Source organism: Hyaena hyaena, unplaced genomic scaffold, assembly GCF_003009895.1.
Source record: "Hyaena hyaena isolate Hyena2069 unplaced genomic scaffold, ASM300989v1 scaffold_664, whole genome shotgun sequence".
Taxonomy (NCBI): domain Eukaryota; kingdom Metazoa; phylum Chordata; class Mammalia; order Carnivora; family Hyaenidae; genus Hyaena; species Hyaena hyaena.
Window position 1 is genome coordinate 817,924 of NW_024081298.1, and position 12,254 is coordinate 830,177.

Here is a 12,254-nt window from a genome sequence, read left to right on the forward strand (position 1 = left end):
TAGCATTGAAGGACACATAAACTGTACCATAAAAACATAAACTAAAAGTAAGGAAGAGGGGCGCCTGGGCGGCTCAGTCGATTAAGCATCTGACTTCTGCTCAGGTCATGATCTCGTGGTTCATGAGTTCAAGCCCTGCATTGGGCTCTGAGTGGACAGCTCAGAGCCTGAAGTCTGCCTCAGATTGTGTCTCCCTGTCTCTGTGCCCTTCTCCCCCACTTCCTCTTGAAAACAAATAAAACATTAAAAAATTAAAATAAAGAAAACAAGGAAATAAAACCTTGCCTAGGAAATGGATGAGCAAAAAAAGACTAAAAATCTAACACCAAAAGACCTCTCTACTTGCCATGTTTTGGTCATAAATTTTGGCTCAAATATACACAAGAGAAAATCTACTGAATAACACAGTTCACAATGCCCTTAAGTATCTCTATTTTCATACTATAGTTAAAAATTTCCTTCCAAGGATTTTTAAAAAAAGATATAACTCATAATTTAATATTCTTGTAACAGAAATGTTTTCTACATTCTTACAACAGATACTATATTCCTTATAACCTCCCTCAAACTGAGCTGAAGAAATCAATTTTATAGGACATACTTTTTGCTCAGATGTCTGAAGACTGTTCATTAACTTGACACAGAAGTAATTTAACATTATCTCAGAGAAAAAATAAACTGTACTTTTCAAGACCTCAATAAATTGTTTTTTCTGCTGAGATACTGATAAATGTAGTGCTTACAGCTAAACTGTGTCACCTATTAATAAGACCCATATTCTTTCACAAACAAACTGGAGCCAGATTAGAAACTGAGAAGCCAAGGGGCACGTGGGTGGTTCAGTCAGTTGAGCGTCCAACTCTCGATTTTGGCTCAGGTCATGATCTCACAATTCACGGGATGAAGCCCCAAATCAGGCTCAGTGCCATCAGCCCACAGATTGGGGTTCTCTGGGAATTCTTACTCTGCCCTTCCCCCACGTGGTCTCTGTCTCTCTCTGTCCCTTTCCCCACTCTCTCTTTCTCCATCTCTTTTCCCTTTTCTCTCTCAAAATAATAAACTAAAAAAAAAAAAAGACATTGAAAAGCCTAATGACACATACTTTACATTTAAATTTAAATTATTTAAAAAATAATGTAGAATAGCCATCCTACAGAGATGTATGTAACTGCTGTTTATAAAACAATTGTTTATGTTGCTCAGGCAATTATTAGGCCTTTTGTCAAACTGACCTAAACAAGGCATATATTTCTAAGATTCAGAATATATATATATTTAGCTCCTAAGAATTATCTTAAGAGTTATTAAGACAAGTTAATAAAATAAATAGATAATTTCTTATACAGTTTAAGGATACGGTTATTCAAGCAGTCTTCACCCTAAGTGAATAATCCATTGTTAAAAATGTAACTTTTCACACAAATCCTGATTATTTGCTGCTTTATTTCCATAGGAAACTTTTTTCAAAAGATGGGTCTTGCTTGAACTGACCAATTCAAAATCAGTATTATGGAAAAAGAGTATGTCCTATCCACTGATCTGAAGTGAACAGCAATTGCTCCTTTGACATAAACAATTTTTAATCTAGTGATTCATTCTTTCATTTATTCACTCATAAATATTCACTGCTCTCCTACATATGCCAGGCAATATTTGGAGTCATGAGTACAAACAGAGCTGTGAATACAAAGGTAAATAAAGCAAAGAGGATTCCTGTGCTCATGGAGTTCACTTTTTAGTACAGGAGACAAACATTAAATTAAGAATGAAAATTACACTAGTGGTATGTTCTAAAGAAAGTAAACAGAGTAATAGGAGGGGAATGCCTGCCTGTTGAGGGGAAAGGCTGTCAGAGAAGGTCTCTCTGAGAAGATGCTGACATGAAGGGGTGACAATGAATGACGAGACAAGTCACGTTTCAGAGTGCCTGAGAGAGGGTTTGGGTAGTAAGACGAGCTGCGTAAGACCTGCAAGTGGACGCGAGATTGGGGCAGGTAAGGAATTGAGGGGCTGGGGTGTTTTTTAGGAGATGGAAAATACACAAGATAAGGCAGCAGAGAAGACAGTAGATTTTTCTGTGATTAACTTCAACAATTAACTCTAAAAATATTGGGTATGTATTTAACCACCTTCTACCAATAATGGTATTTCCTGTAAATACACAGTGCTTCAATCATGTACTCAAATGTGAGCTACAGAGGATAGAACATGGAGCTGGGAGCCAGAGGAGACTTGGATTCTCCTCACCCTCAGGGACTACTGGTCCAATTTTTCTGGTTCTCCATTTCCCCAACTGCCAACGAAGAGAGCCAAGCAAGAGACTGACAGGTAATACACTCATCTCAGAAGAAATGAATTCTACAATGTACATGTGAGATTTGTAACTCGGAATAAAAGAAACAAACAAACATTAGTGAGGAACAAACATGCCGTCCAGCAAATTCAATGAAAAAATAATAGTTACCATGAAATGAGCATTTATAATGCCTAGCACTATTCAAAAACCAGACATGTAATGCCATTTAAAGCTAATAAAATCCTATACAGTGTCCTTGTTTTATGGATAAGGAAACTACTACACCTTAGAGAAGTTAAACAACTTAAGCCAGGAGGTGGTGGAGACAGAATTTAAAATCAGACCAAATTCCAAGGCATGCTCTTAATCGCTCAGTACACTGTCTCACTTAAACTCTGCATGAACCCTATCACTGTCACCTTACAAAGTTTCACCTTACGAGGGGAACAGCATGGTTAGACTCCTTTTCAGAGAGTCATTTTCAATATCCACCTGAATTGCAGGTTTCCTGGCAGTTCCTCATCTAAATATTTCTGACATACTCAGGGAGAATAAATGGTGTTATTTAATGGCATGCACAAAACAGAAACACAATATATACTTGTTGCTGAGTGAAGCTACTCAAATAAAAATGTATTAAATATGACTAATAAAAGAGAGGTTGGAATTTTTATAAAGTTTTCTAAAATGGTGTGTTTTCTTTCCCAAACATATATCTAAAATTAAGTTACAATGTAATGACCATCAGTAGTCCTGGGATAATTTCCCACAAATATATAACAGATTTTTAAAAATTAACAACTAGGGCGCCTGGGTGGCTCAACTGGTTAAAGCGTCTGACTTCAGTTCAGGTAATGACATCCACAGTTTGTGAGTTCGAGTCCCAGCAGACTGCCAGCTCAGAGCCTGGAGCCTGCTTTGAATTCTGTGTCTCCCTCTCTCTCTCCACCCCTTCCCCATTCATGCTCTGTCTCTGTCTCTCTCTCTCAAAAATAAACAAACATTTAAAAAAATTAACAATGAAGACAAAATTGGATTATTTCCAATTATAATATTTAAAATATTAATATCAATTAATATAAATGAATAGGAAAATAAGTATATCCTCCTTGTTTCTAAGAAGGACCAAGACTCAGGAGAAAAGAAACCAAGATGGCTGGCTCAGTCCCTTCTCTCCTTTGGGACGGATATGCCTGCCTCATGGGAACAGGCACACTTATCTGCTCCGCATGGGGCTTGCAACTGCCAAGCTCTGCCAATGAATGGATAAGAAAATATAGCTATTTCAGATGTGAATTTAGCAAATTCTTCGTGGCACAGACCTAAGCTACATTCTCCAAAATCAACTGTATTGGTATGACGGAATAAGTACTAAGCTGTATATATGTAAATACAAAGCTGTAAAAGTGTAAAGAGTTCACCTGTCTGTGACTCCAGATCTCTCCTTTGGTTCTAAACTCGAGTATTCTTTCTTTAAAGGCAACAATTTTAAAAGTAAAGGTCAGGGCAGCTGGGTGGCTCCATTGATGAAGCATCTGACTCTTGATTTTAGTTCTGGTTATGACCTCACAGTTCGTGGGACTGAGCCACACGTTGTGCTCTGCGCTGACAGCGCGAAGCCTGCTTGGGATTCTCTGTCTCTCTCTCTGTCTCTGTCTCTCTCTCTCTCTCTCCCTCTCTCTCTCTGCCCTTCCCCACTCACACTCTTCTCTTTCAAAAATAAAAATTAAAAAAGATAACATAGTAAGGTCACTTCTAAAGGATAAAAAAAGAAAAACAACATATTCAACTTAGGTGTTTCTCAAATATAAACAATTCAAAAATAAAGGAAGTTTCTAAAAGAAGATCTAGTTATAAGATTATATTTTAAAAGACAAAATGAAGTGGGGCGCCTGGGTGGCTCAGATGGTTGAGCATCCAACTTCAGCTCAGGTCATGATCTTGCAGTTCAAGAGTTTGAGGCCCGCATCTGGCTTTCTCTGCTGTCAGCACAGAGACCACTTCGGTTCCTCCATCCCCTTCTTTCTCTGGTGCTCCCTTGCTCACTCTCAAAAATAAATAAACATTAAAAAATAAATAAAACAAAACACACAATGATGCATGAAAACATACACCATGGTAATTAACAATGGCAGTTGATTTTTAGATGACTAAAACGTCATTCATTTTTGAATAGTTTAAATCAAGTATTTTCTCAATAAGCTTTTGTTCTTATGACTAAAACAGTTAATTATTTTTAAGAATGCTGTATAAACGTTATTCAGGTATTCTCAGACTCCACCAGCATCTTTCTGATGGAGCGAATCCGTGACAGTGAGGACAGCAGCAGCCTCCTTGCAGGACTGTGATAGCAGCCATGGGAGGCAGCTGATGACCTCAGCATGAGCCCTGGCCCAGAAAAAGGACTCAACACATGTCGTTTCTCAACCTGTGTCCCTTAAAGTCAAAAATCACATACTGAAATAACACTACTGAGCACATTTTACTTTATTTTTTTTTGGTAGATCATATATTTTTTTTAAAATAGTTTATTGTCAAATTAGTTTCCACGTAATACTCAGTGCTCATCCCCACAAGTGTCCTCCTCCATGCCCATCCCTCCTCCCCCCCACATCCATCAGTCCTCAGTTTTTGTCAGCATTCAAGAGTCTCTCATGGTTTGCCTCTCTCCCTTTCCCCCACCATTTCCCCCCTTCTTCTCCCCCTTGTTCCTCCGTCAAGTTCCTCCTAATCCTCCTATACGTGCAAACATATGATATTTGTCCTTCTCTGCCTGACTTATTTATTTATTTTTTTTAGAAATAGTTTATTGTCAAATTAGTTTTGAGCACATTTTAAAAATGATTCTGTAGATAGACACATGTCCATGTCTAACTGCAATCAATATGGTTTATTTGCGATTTAGCACAAATCAAGCAGTCTCAAAAATTGATAGTACGATTCATTTTTAGCAATCATGGTAGGAATTCTAGAGCCCTACTGATCTATTCTTTCATCAAACCTACTTCTTAGCAGTAGAAAATGTTCGTGTATAAATGGTTGAACACTAAATAAATATGGCTATATATTTATTTCAAAACTCAATGGATGGGATGTCTTATCTAAGGACACTTTTAGTTTGTTAATAATAATCCATTAGTTAAAAGCTGACTGATCTTTATGATATTTATTTCACTCACTGTATTAGAGGCATAAGGCAATGCATATCTATGTGCTTTTACTCAGGCAATGAAAAATGTTTGACTTGACACAGGCCAATGGAAGAGAACACCCAGAAATGGACTGAGAACTATATGGACAACTTTAGTTGTCAAACTAAATCTTTGTCAAAGCAGGAGAGACTATCCAATGGAAAAAATCTTCAACAAATCTGGGAAAACTGGACAGCAATATGCAGAAGAATGAAGCTGGACCGCTTTCTTACACCATACACAAAAATAAATTCAAACTGGATGAAAGACCTAAATTTGAGACAAGAAACCATCAAAATCCTAGAGGACAACACAGATAGAAACCTCACTGACCCTGGCCTTAGCAACTTCTTACTAGACACGATGCCAGAGGCAAGGGAAACAAAAGCAAACATGAACTACTAGGACCTCATCAAGATAAAAAACTTCTGGACAGTAAAAGAAACAAAGAACAACTATAAAAGACAGCTGTGGGATGGAAGAAGTTATTGGTAAATGAAATATCTGATAGAGGGTTAGTATCCAAAATACAAAAAGAACTTAGCAAACTCAACACCCAAAAAAAACAAAAAACAAAACAAATAATCAGTGAAGAAATGGGCAGTGGACATGAATAGACACTTTTTCAAAAAAGACATCTAGATGGCTAACAAACACATGAAAAGATGCACATCACCACTTATCAGGGAAATATAAAGCAAAACTATGATGAGATATCACCTCACACCTGTCAGAATGGCTCAAATTAACAACACAAGAAACAACAAATGTTGGCAAGAATGTGGAGAAAGGGGAACCCTCTTGCACTGTTGGTGGGAGCAAACTGGTGGAGCCACTCTGGAAAATGGTAAGGAGGTTCATCAAAAATGTTAAAAATAGAACCGCCCTATGAGCCTGCAATTGCACTACTAGGTATTTACCCAAGGGAAACAAAAATACAGATTAGAAGGGATATACGTACTCTGATGTTTATAGCAGCACTATCAACAAAAGCCAAACTATGGAAAGAGCCCAGATATCCATGGACTCATGAATGGATAAAGAAGTGGTATGTATAATGGGAATATTACCCAGCCATCAAAATAAATGAAATCTTGCCATTTGCAATGATGTGGATAGAAGCAGAATGTATTATACTAAGCAAAATAAGTCAGTTAGAGAAAGAAAAATATATGATTTCACTCATATGTGGGATTTAAGACACAAAACAGATGAACATATGGGAAGGGGTAAAAAGAAAAAAGAGAGAGAGAGTGGGAGAGAGAGCAGGAAACAAACCATTAGAGACTATTGGCTATAGAGAACTGAGGCCTGATGGAGGGAAGTAGGTGAGGGATGGGCTAGATGAGGGATTGGCATTAAGGAGGGCACTTGTGGAATGACCTCTCGGTGTTACTAGCTATAAGTGGTGAATCACTGAATTCTACTCCTGAAACCAATATTTCAGTGTATGTTAACTAAAATTTAAATAAAAACTTGAAGAAAAGAAATTTTAAATTAAAAAAAAATAACAAAAACTTGAAAGAAATGACAACACAAAAGAACAAAGTCAAAGAGTCTAAGCAATATCGCATCTCAAGTCTGCTTTAAAAAAAAAAAAAAACAAAACAACACAAATATCAGTATGATTCTTCCAGTCTAAGCCTCACGTGGACTAGCTGTAGAAGCCTGATGAAATACATGGGATACATATATAGGTTATTACTTATTAATTTATGTTAATGTCTGAGAACAACAACTGCCCTAACTATTCTCTACATTATCATCACTTTGTAAATGTGTGTAAGCCTGAGAGAAGGAAATTACCTCAAACTATTCAGTAGGCAATAGTACATCATGACACTGAGGTAAAACAAAAATAAAAAGATTAAAAAAAGAAACAAACAACTTCCCAGTACAGATTCCAATAAAAATTAATGATGGTTACCTCACCAGGGCCCGAAAAAATGGCTTGCCCGTAATCCCTTCTCTCCCTCATTTTCAAAACAGCTATTTTAAACCTTTCCCCACCTCTCCTTGTGTTCCTACTCTACTATCTTCTCCCTGCATCATTCTCAGCCTCTTATTCCATAGATTAAAAAAATTAACATCCTCTAAATGTATTAATGTTTACACCCTCTCCTCTGTTCTACCAACCGGATGGGTGATATGTGAACTGATCTCTTACTAAGCTGCTCCTTCTACGCCTTCCCTTCTGCCACACCAGTCAACAAAACTTTAATCCCAATAAATGTGTCTGTGTGCCTCCTCTACTTTTGCACACATGCTACTGAGTGCCTGTAAGAGAAAAATCACACACCCACAAGGATAAGATCCAGTACAAACTTATCATCTCCAACTTTCACTGGACCCTCAATATCCTTCAATTCTTTTACCATCCCTTTCAACTATCTCTCTTCCCTCTCATTAATATTCCAAACCAACACAATTTCCTTAAGCCCCCTCAACTTACTCCAAGGCTCTTAACAGACCACATCTTCTGTTGATTACTACAAGAAATCGAGGTCATCAAGCAATATCTTATTCTACTTCCCACCTCCTTAACTACAATCATATTCACACCCAACATGATGTGCTCTCCTCTAGGATGAAATAAGTGTCTTTCTCCTTCTGAAGGCTCACCTGCCTCCCTATAATTTGACTCCTTGTTCTCCTCCCTCAATCAATTTCACTCTTGGAAATTTCCTAATTTTCTCCTTTGCTGGTTTCTTCCCTTCTCTTTATGAGCCTGGATTTCCTCCATCTTTACAAACAAAGCAAAACACTAGAAACTTCCAAAAAAAAAACCACCAAAAAACACAAAACAAAAATACCCACCCTCTTGTAGCCAAGTTCACATCCATCCATCTCTTTTGTTCTCTTTCCTTTCAAATTTCTATAAGCCCAATATATAGTTACTGTCTCTTTTTATCTCCCATTCACTTCTCAACTGTTTTTCTGGTTCCACCATTCTAGTATCTTACTACTCTCTCTCTTCTTACATTTATCTCTTAAGCCCTATAACCACCCCCTCCTGATCCCTTTTGTACTGACTAGCTCTTATTCTGTATCCTTTATGGGTTCCCCTCCTTTCATCAGTCATTCGTACTCTCCATGGTTCATCCTTAGCCTACTGCTCTTCTCACTTGGCAGTATAAGCCATGAGTAATCTCTATCCCCTTCCAAGGTATCAACCACCCCATCTGTGCCAGAGTCCAAAAAGCACATATGCAGCCAAATTCCCTACCTGAGCTTCTAACTGCCTACTGAATACATCCACGCGGGAAACTTGCAAATAGTTCAGGTTCAATGATCCACATTGAATCTATCTTATAAATCTTTCTTTCTCAGCTACTGGGAAAAACATTCACCCAGTTTCCCAAATTAGAAACCTAGGAGATAGCTTGCATTGGTCCCTTCTACTCTCTGATTCTATTGCTTAAAATACTTCCTTGGCTCTGCATGCCTCCAGAGTAGCTCCTAATACAACATGTAAACCCACCATGACGTGCCTATCAATCTTGACAGTCTTATTTTTTATTTTATTTTATTTTTTTAATGTTTTATTTATTTCTAGGAGAGAAAGAGAGAGAGAGAGAGAGAGAGAGAAAGACAGCGTGAGCAGGGGAGGGTCAGAGAGAGAGGGAGACACAGACTCTGAAACAGGCTCAGGCTCTAGGCTGGCAGTCAGCACAGAGCCCGACGCGGGGCCCGAACCCACGAACCTCGAGATCATGACCTAAGCAAAAGTCGGACGCTTAACCGACTAAGCCACCCAGGCGCCCCTTGACAGTCTTATTTTTGCTCCTCCTCACATAAAATCAATTTCTTGACTCCTTATAGATGCTGGCATATATTAAAATGCTTGTTGCCTTTTATCTTGACTCATACTTTAGCCTCTTACACTAATTACCTTCTTTGTTAATTTAGCCCAGTTAATTCCAATTGGGCTAATGCTTATCTTTTAATGCCTCATGAATCACATTACATTCTTGAAGGAGACTTCCCCGGATCCCTACAGATTTAAGGACAACTGTCTTTCCAAGGGTGCCCTTCAGTGTTGAAAGAGCTAAAAGTCGTACCATCATTTGGCAGTGGAGAGTGTGGGGCATCTAAAAGCCCTGTGGAACCACCGGACTTTGTAAACTAGGTACTTATATACCTTTGATAGAAATTTAAAAATTATTTTAAATATCCCCACCCAGATGGCTACATGTAATCACCATGACAAAATACATTTTAAAATTAACTCTATTTAGAGTCTGTAGGGCCTACATCTACCCTCTTTCAAATACTCTTACAGAAAACCTGCCAAACAACAAAGTGAACTGAGATGATTGTATAAAGTGGACAAAACACTTGGGCAATCACACCATTTGGTGCAATAAACCATCACTGCAAAAAACAATGGAAATAACAAGTGGTAATTTACAACCTATCCCTCTTCCAAAACTCAACCCAACCATTATGAGAACATTTTACAGAATGTTCAGTCTTCATCCGTTAGAACCAAATGGAGTTCACCCTGACCAGGCCTCAGATCAAGTCATGGGCTTGAAAGCAAATTGAAAGGAAGGTATGAAAACATCAAGCTTCTTAAAAACTCATTCTATCATTTTCTTCCTACCTGTGATTTATTAGAACCTTAAAATTCCTGCAGTGCCGTCCAGTCCTGGAAGGCCTGGTTCTGGCACCCTGGACCTACCCTGTTAAACACTGGCAGCATCATGTACAGCTTCTCCTCTTGTTCCTTCTGAGTCATGTGCCGGGGAGGGTGGCACAGCTCAGTGAAGAGACGGCGGAGGTGCATGAGTCCTAAGGCGTTGTCTTGGGGGCTGCACTCCTCCTGCCTCGGTCGCCCCATGATCCTCTTCACCATGTTCATCTTGGCTGGTGGGTGATAAACTCTTCTAATTCTGTGGGAAGATGTTCATACACAGACAGTCAAAATGTCATCATCCTGACCAGGTCAAGAGCTTAGAAAAAGTAAGAAAAAACACAAAATTCTGTTTGAAATATATCTTCCACTACTTTAAATAGAAAAGATAAGAGAGGCAAAGGTAATTTTGATAAGTCCCCCCTAACGGACAAAGTAGGAATCACGGTACCCAATATTCCTACTGGCTTTGACACAATTTGTATAATATATAAAATGTTAATTGAACAAGTAACAAATGTTTCCAATTCAGTCATATGAATTTCAACAAATAAAGGGATCACATATCTCACTATTAATATGTTGCTTGATGGGCTGAGCATATGTAAAAGAAGACTAGAAAGTTCACCCTCACCTCAAACATCCAAACAGTAACAACAAAAAACTGCACCCCCCCAAAAAACAGAAATCTATTTTTTTAAAAGTCTATTTATTTATTTATTTTGAGAAAGAGAGGGAGAATATGAATATCCCAAATATGCTCTGCACTGTCAGTGTGGAGCCTGATTTGGGAATTGAACCAACGAACCATGAGATCACGACCCAACCTGAAACCAAGAGTCAGATGCTTAATTGACTGAGCCACCCAGGAGCCCCTGAAACTTTCTATTTTTAATTACTTAATTTTTTTTCTAGATGAAGGATTACAGTTTAGGGTCTACTTTGTTATAGTTTGAAAACATGCAGATTAAAACAATGATATCCCAATATATTTTACAAATCATAAGGGGACAGTAAAATTTTTCATATAACTGAAGGCCACTTTTTCAAACTATACTTTGAAACCCTTTGGCAGGTCATGTTAATTCATTTAGTGGATCATGATAAGCATTAAAAAAATGAGACAGAAGATACTGGAACACATATAGTATGGCTGATTATTATTTCATGAAACTTATTTTAGGTAATTCATGCATACCAAATCACAACATAAAATGTATCCCTGGCTAGAGCTGCAGTTAAGAAAGAAACAAACCACTGAGTTAGAGTAGGTAGCAGAATCAATAACACTAAGCATTCAGGAAGCATTATCAGCCCTTTTCAACCACCACTAACTGCGCCAGCAATTAGCTAATTTCAGACACAAAAACAGGGTATCTTACAAAAGAAACCAGGAAAGCTGGGTGGACATGATGAATATACAGAACTCAGACAAAAAACAATTTGCTTTTTAACCTGTAGAAAAGCAGGAATAACCTGAAAATTCATTTTTAATTTTGCTGCATAACTACATAAGCCAGCAGATCATTTCTTAAGAAATGAAAGATTACTGCAAGGCTAGAGCTTTACCTACTAAACTTCTGTCCACTGATGTTTAAAACTCTAAGAACTACCATCTTAAATATGCTTGCCCTTGAGAATTCTGAGTGAATTCCGTATTTGGCCACTGATACATGGTTATGCAGTCTAGCTGAATGCCACAAGAGGCACGGGGTGACTCACGTCAGGTGAGGAGCAGACAGACACTGCCTAGAGCTCATCTGTGTTGAGTGGCTGCTGTGCAGAGGGCACTCAGTATACTCTAGTATACTCTGAGGGGTCCAATCATGGGGCAGAGTGCTCAGACACACGGGCAAAGGCCTCTAGACCACAAAATGACAAACAAAAGGTAGTCTACTTCAAAGCTGTTTAGCATATTTCATTCTTGAAAAATATGTTAAGTCCTCCAATTATAAAGATAACAAACAAATACATTCAAAAAGCCTATGTGCTATTTACAGTCCTGGAGAGCCCCAAAACAAAAATAAAATTTGAAGCAAATTATGAAACTTCTGATAATCAGCTAACATTGTAGATTATTCTTATCTCTGCTCTTTTTCCTTAGCCCATAGCTAGAGTTCATAGACAGTCC

General features: G+C 38.1%; 1 protein-coding gene across 4 annotated transcripts in view; it reads right to left on the bottom strand.

Annotated features, from left to right (window-relative positions):
• Nucleotides 1-12,254, bottom strand: part of WDFY3 (WD repeat and FYVE domain containing 3) — a 240,653-nt gene that overhangs the window by 170,004 nt on the left and 58,395 nt on the right. For all 4 annotated transcript variants that reach the window (XM_039217080.1, XM_039217078.1, XM_039217079.1 and 1 more), the window contains exon 2: nucleotides 10,172-10,382. In XM_039217080.1, coding sequence (XP_039073011.1) covers nucleotides 10,172-10,351 — 180 coding nt within the window. In that variant the 5' untranslated portion in view covers nucleotides 10,352-10,382. The remainder of the gene's footprint in view (nucleotides 1-10,171; nucleotides 10,383-12,254) is intronic.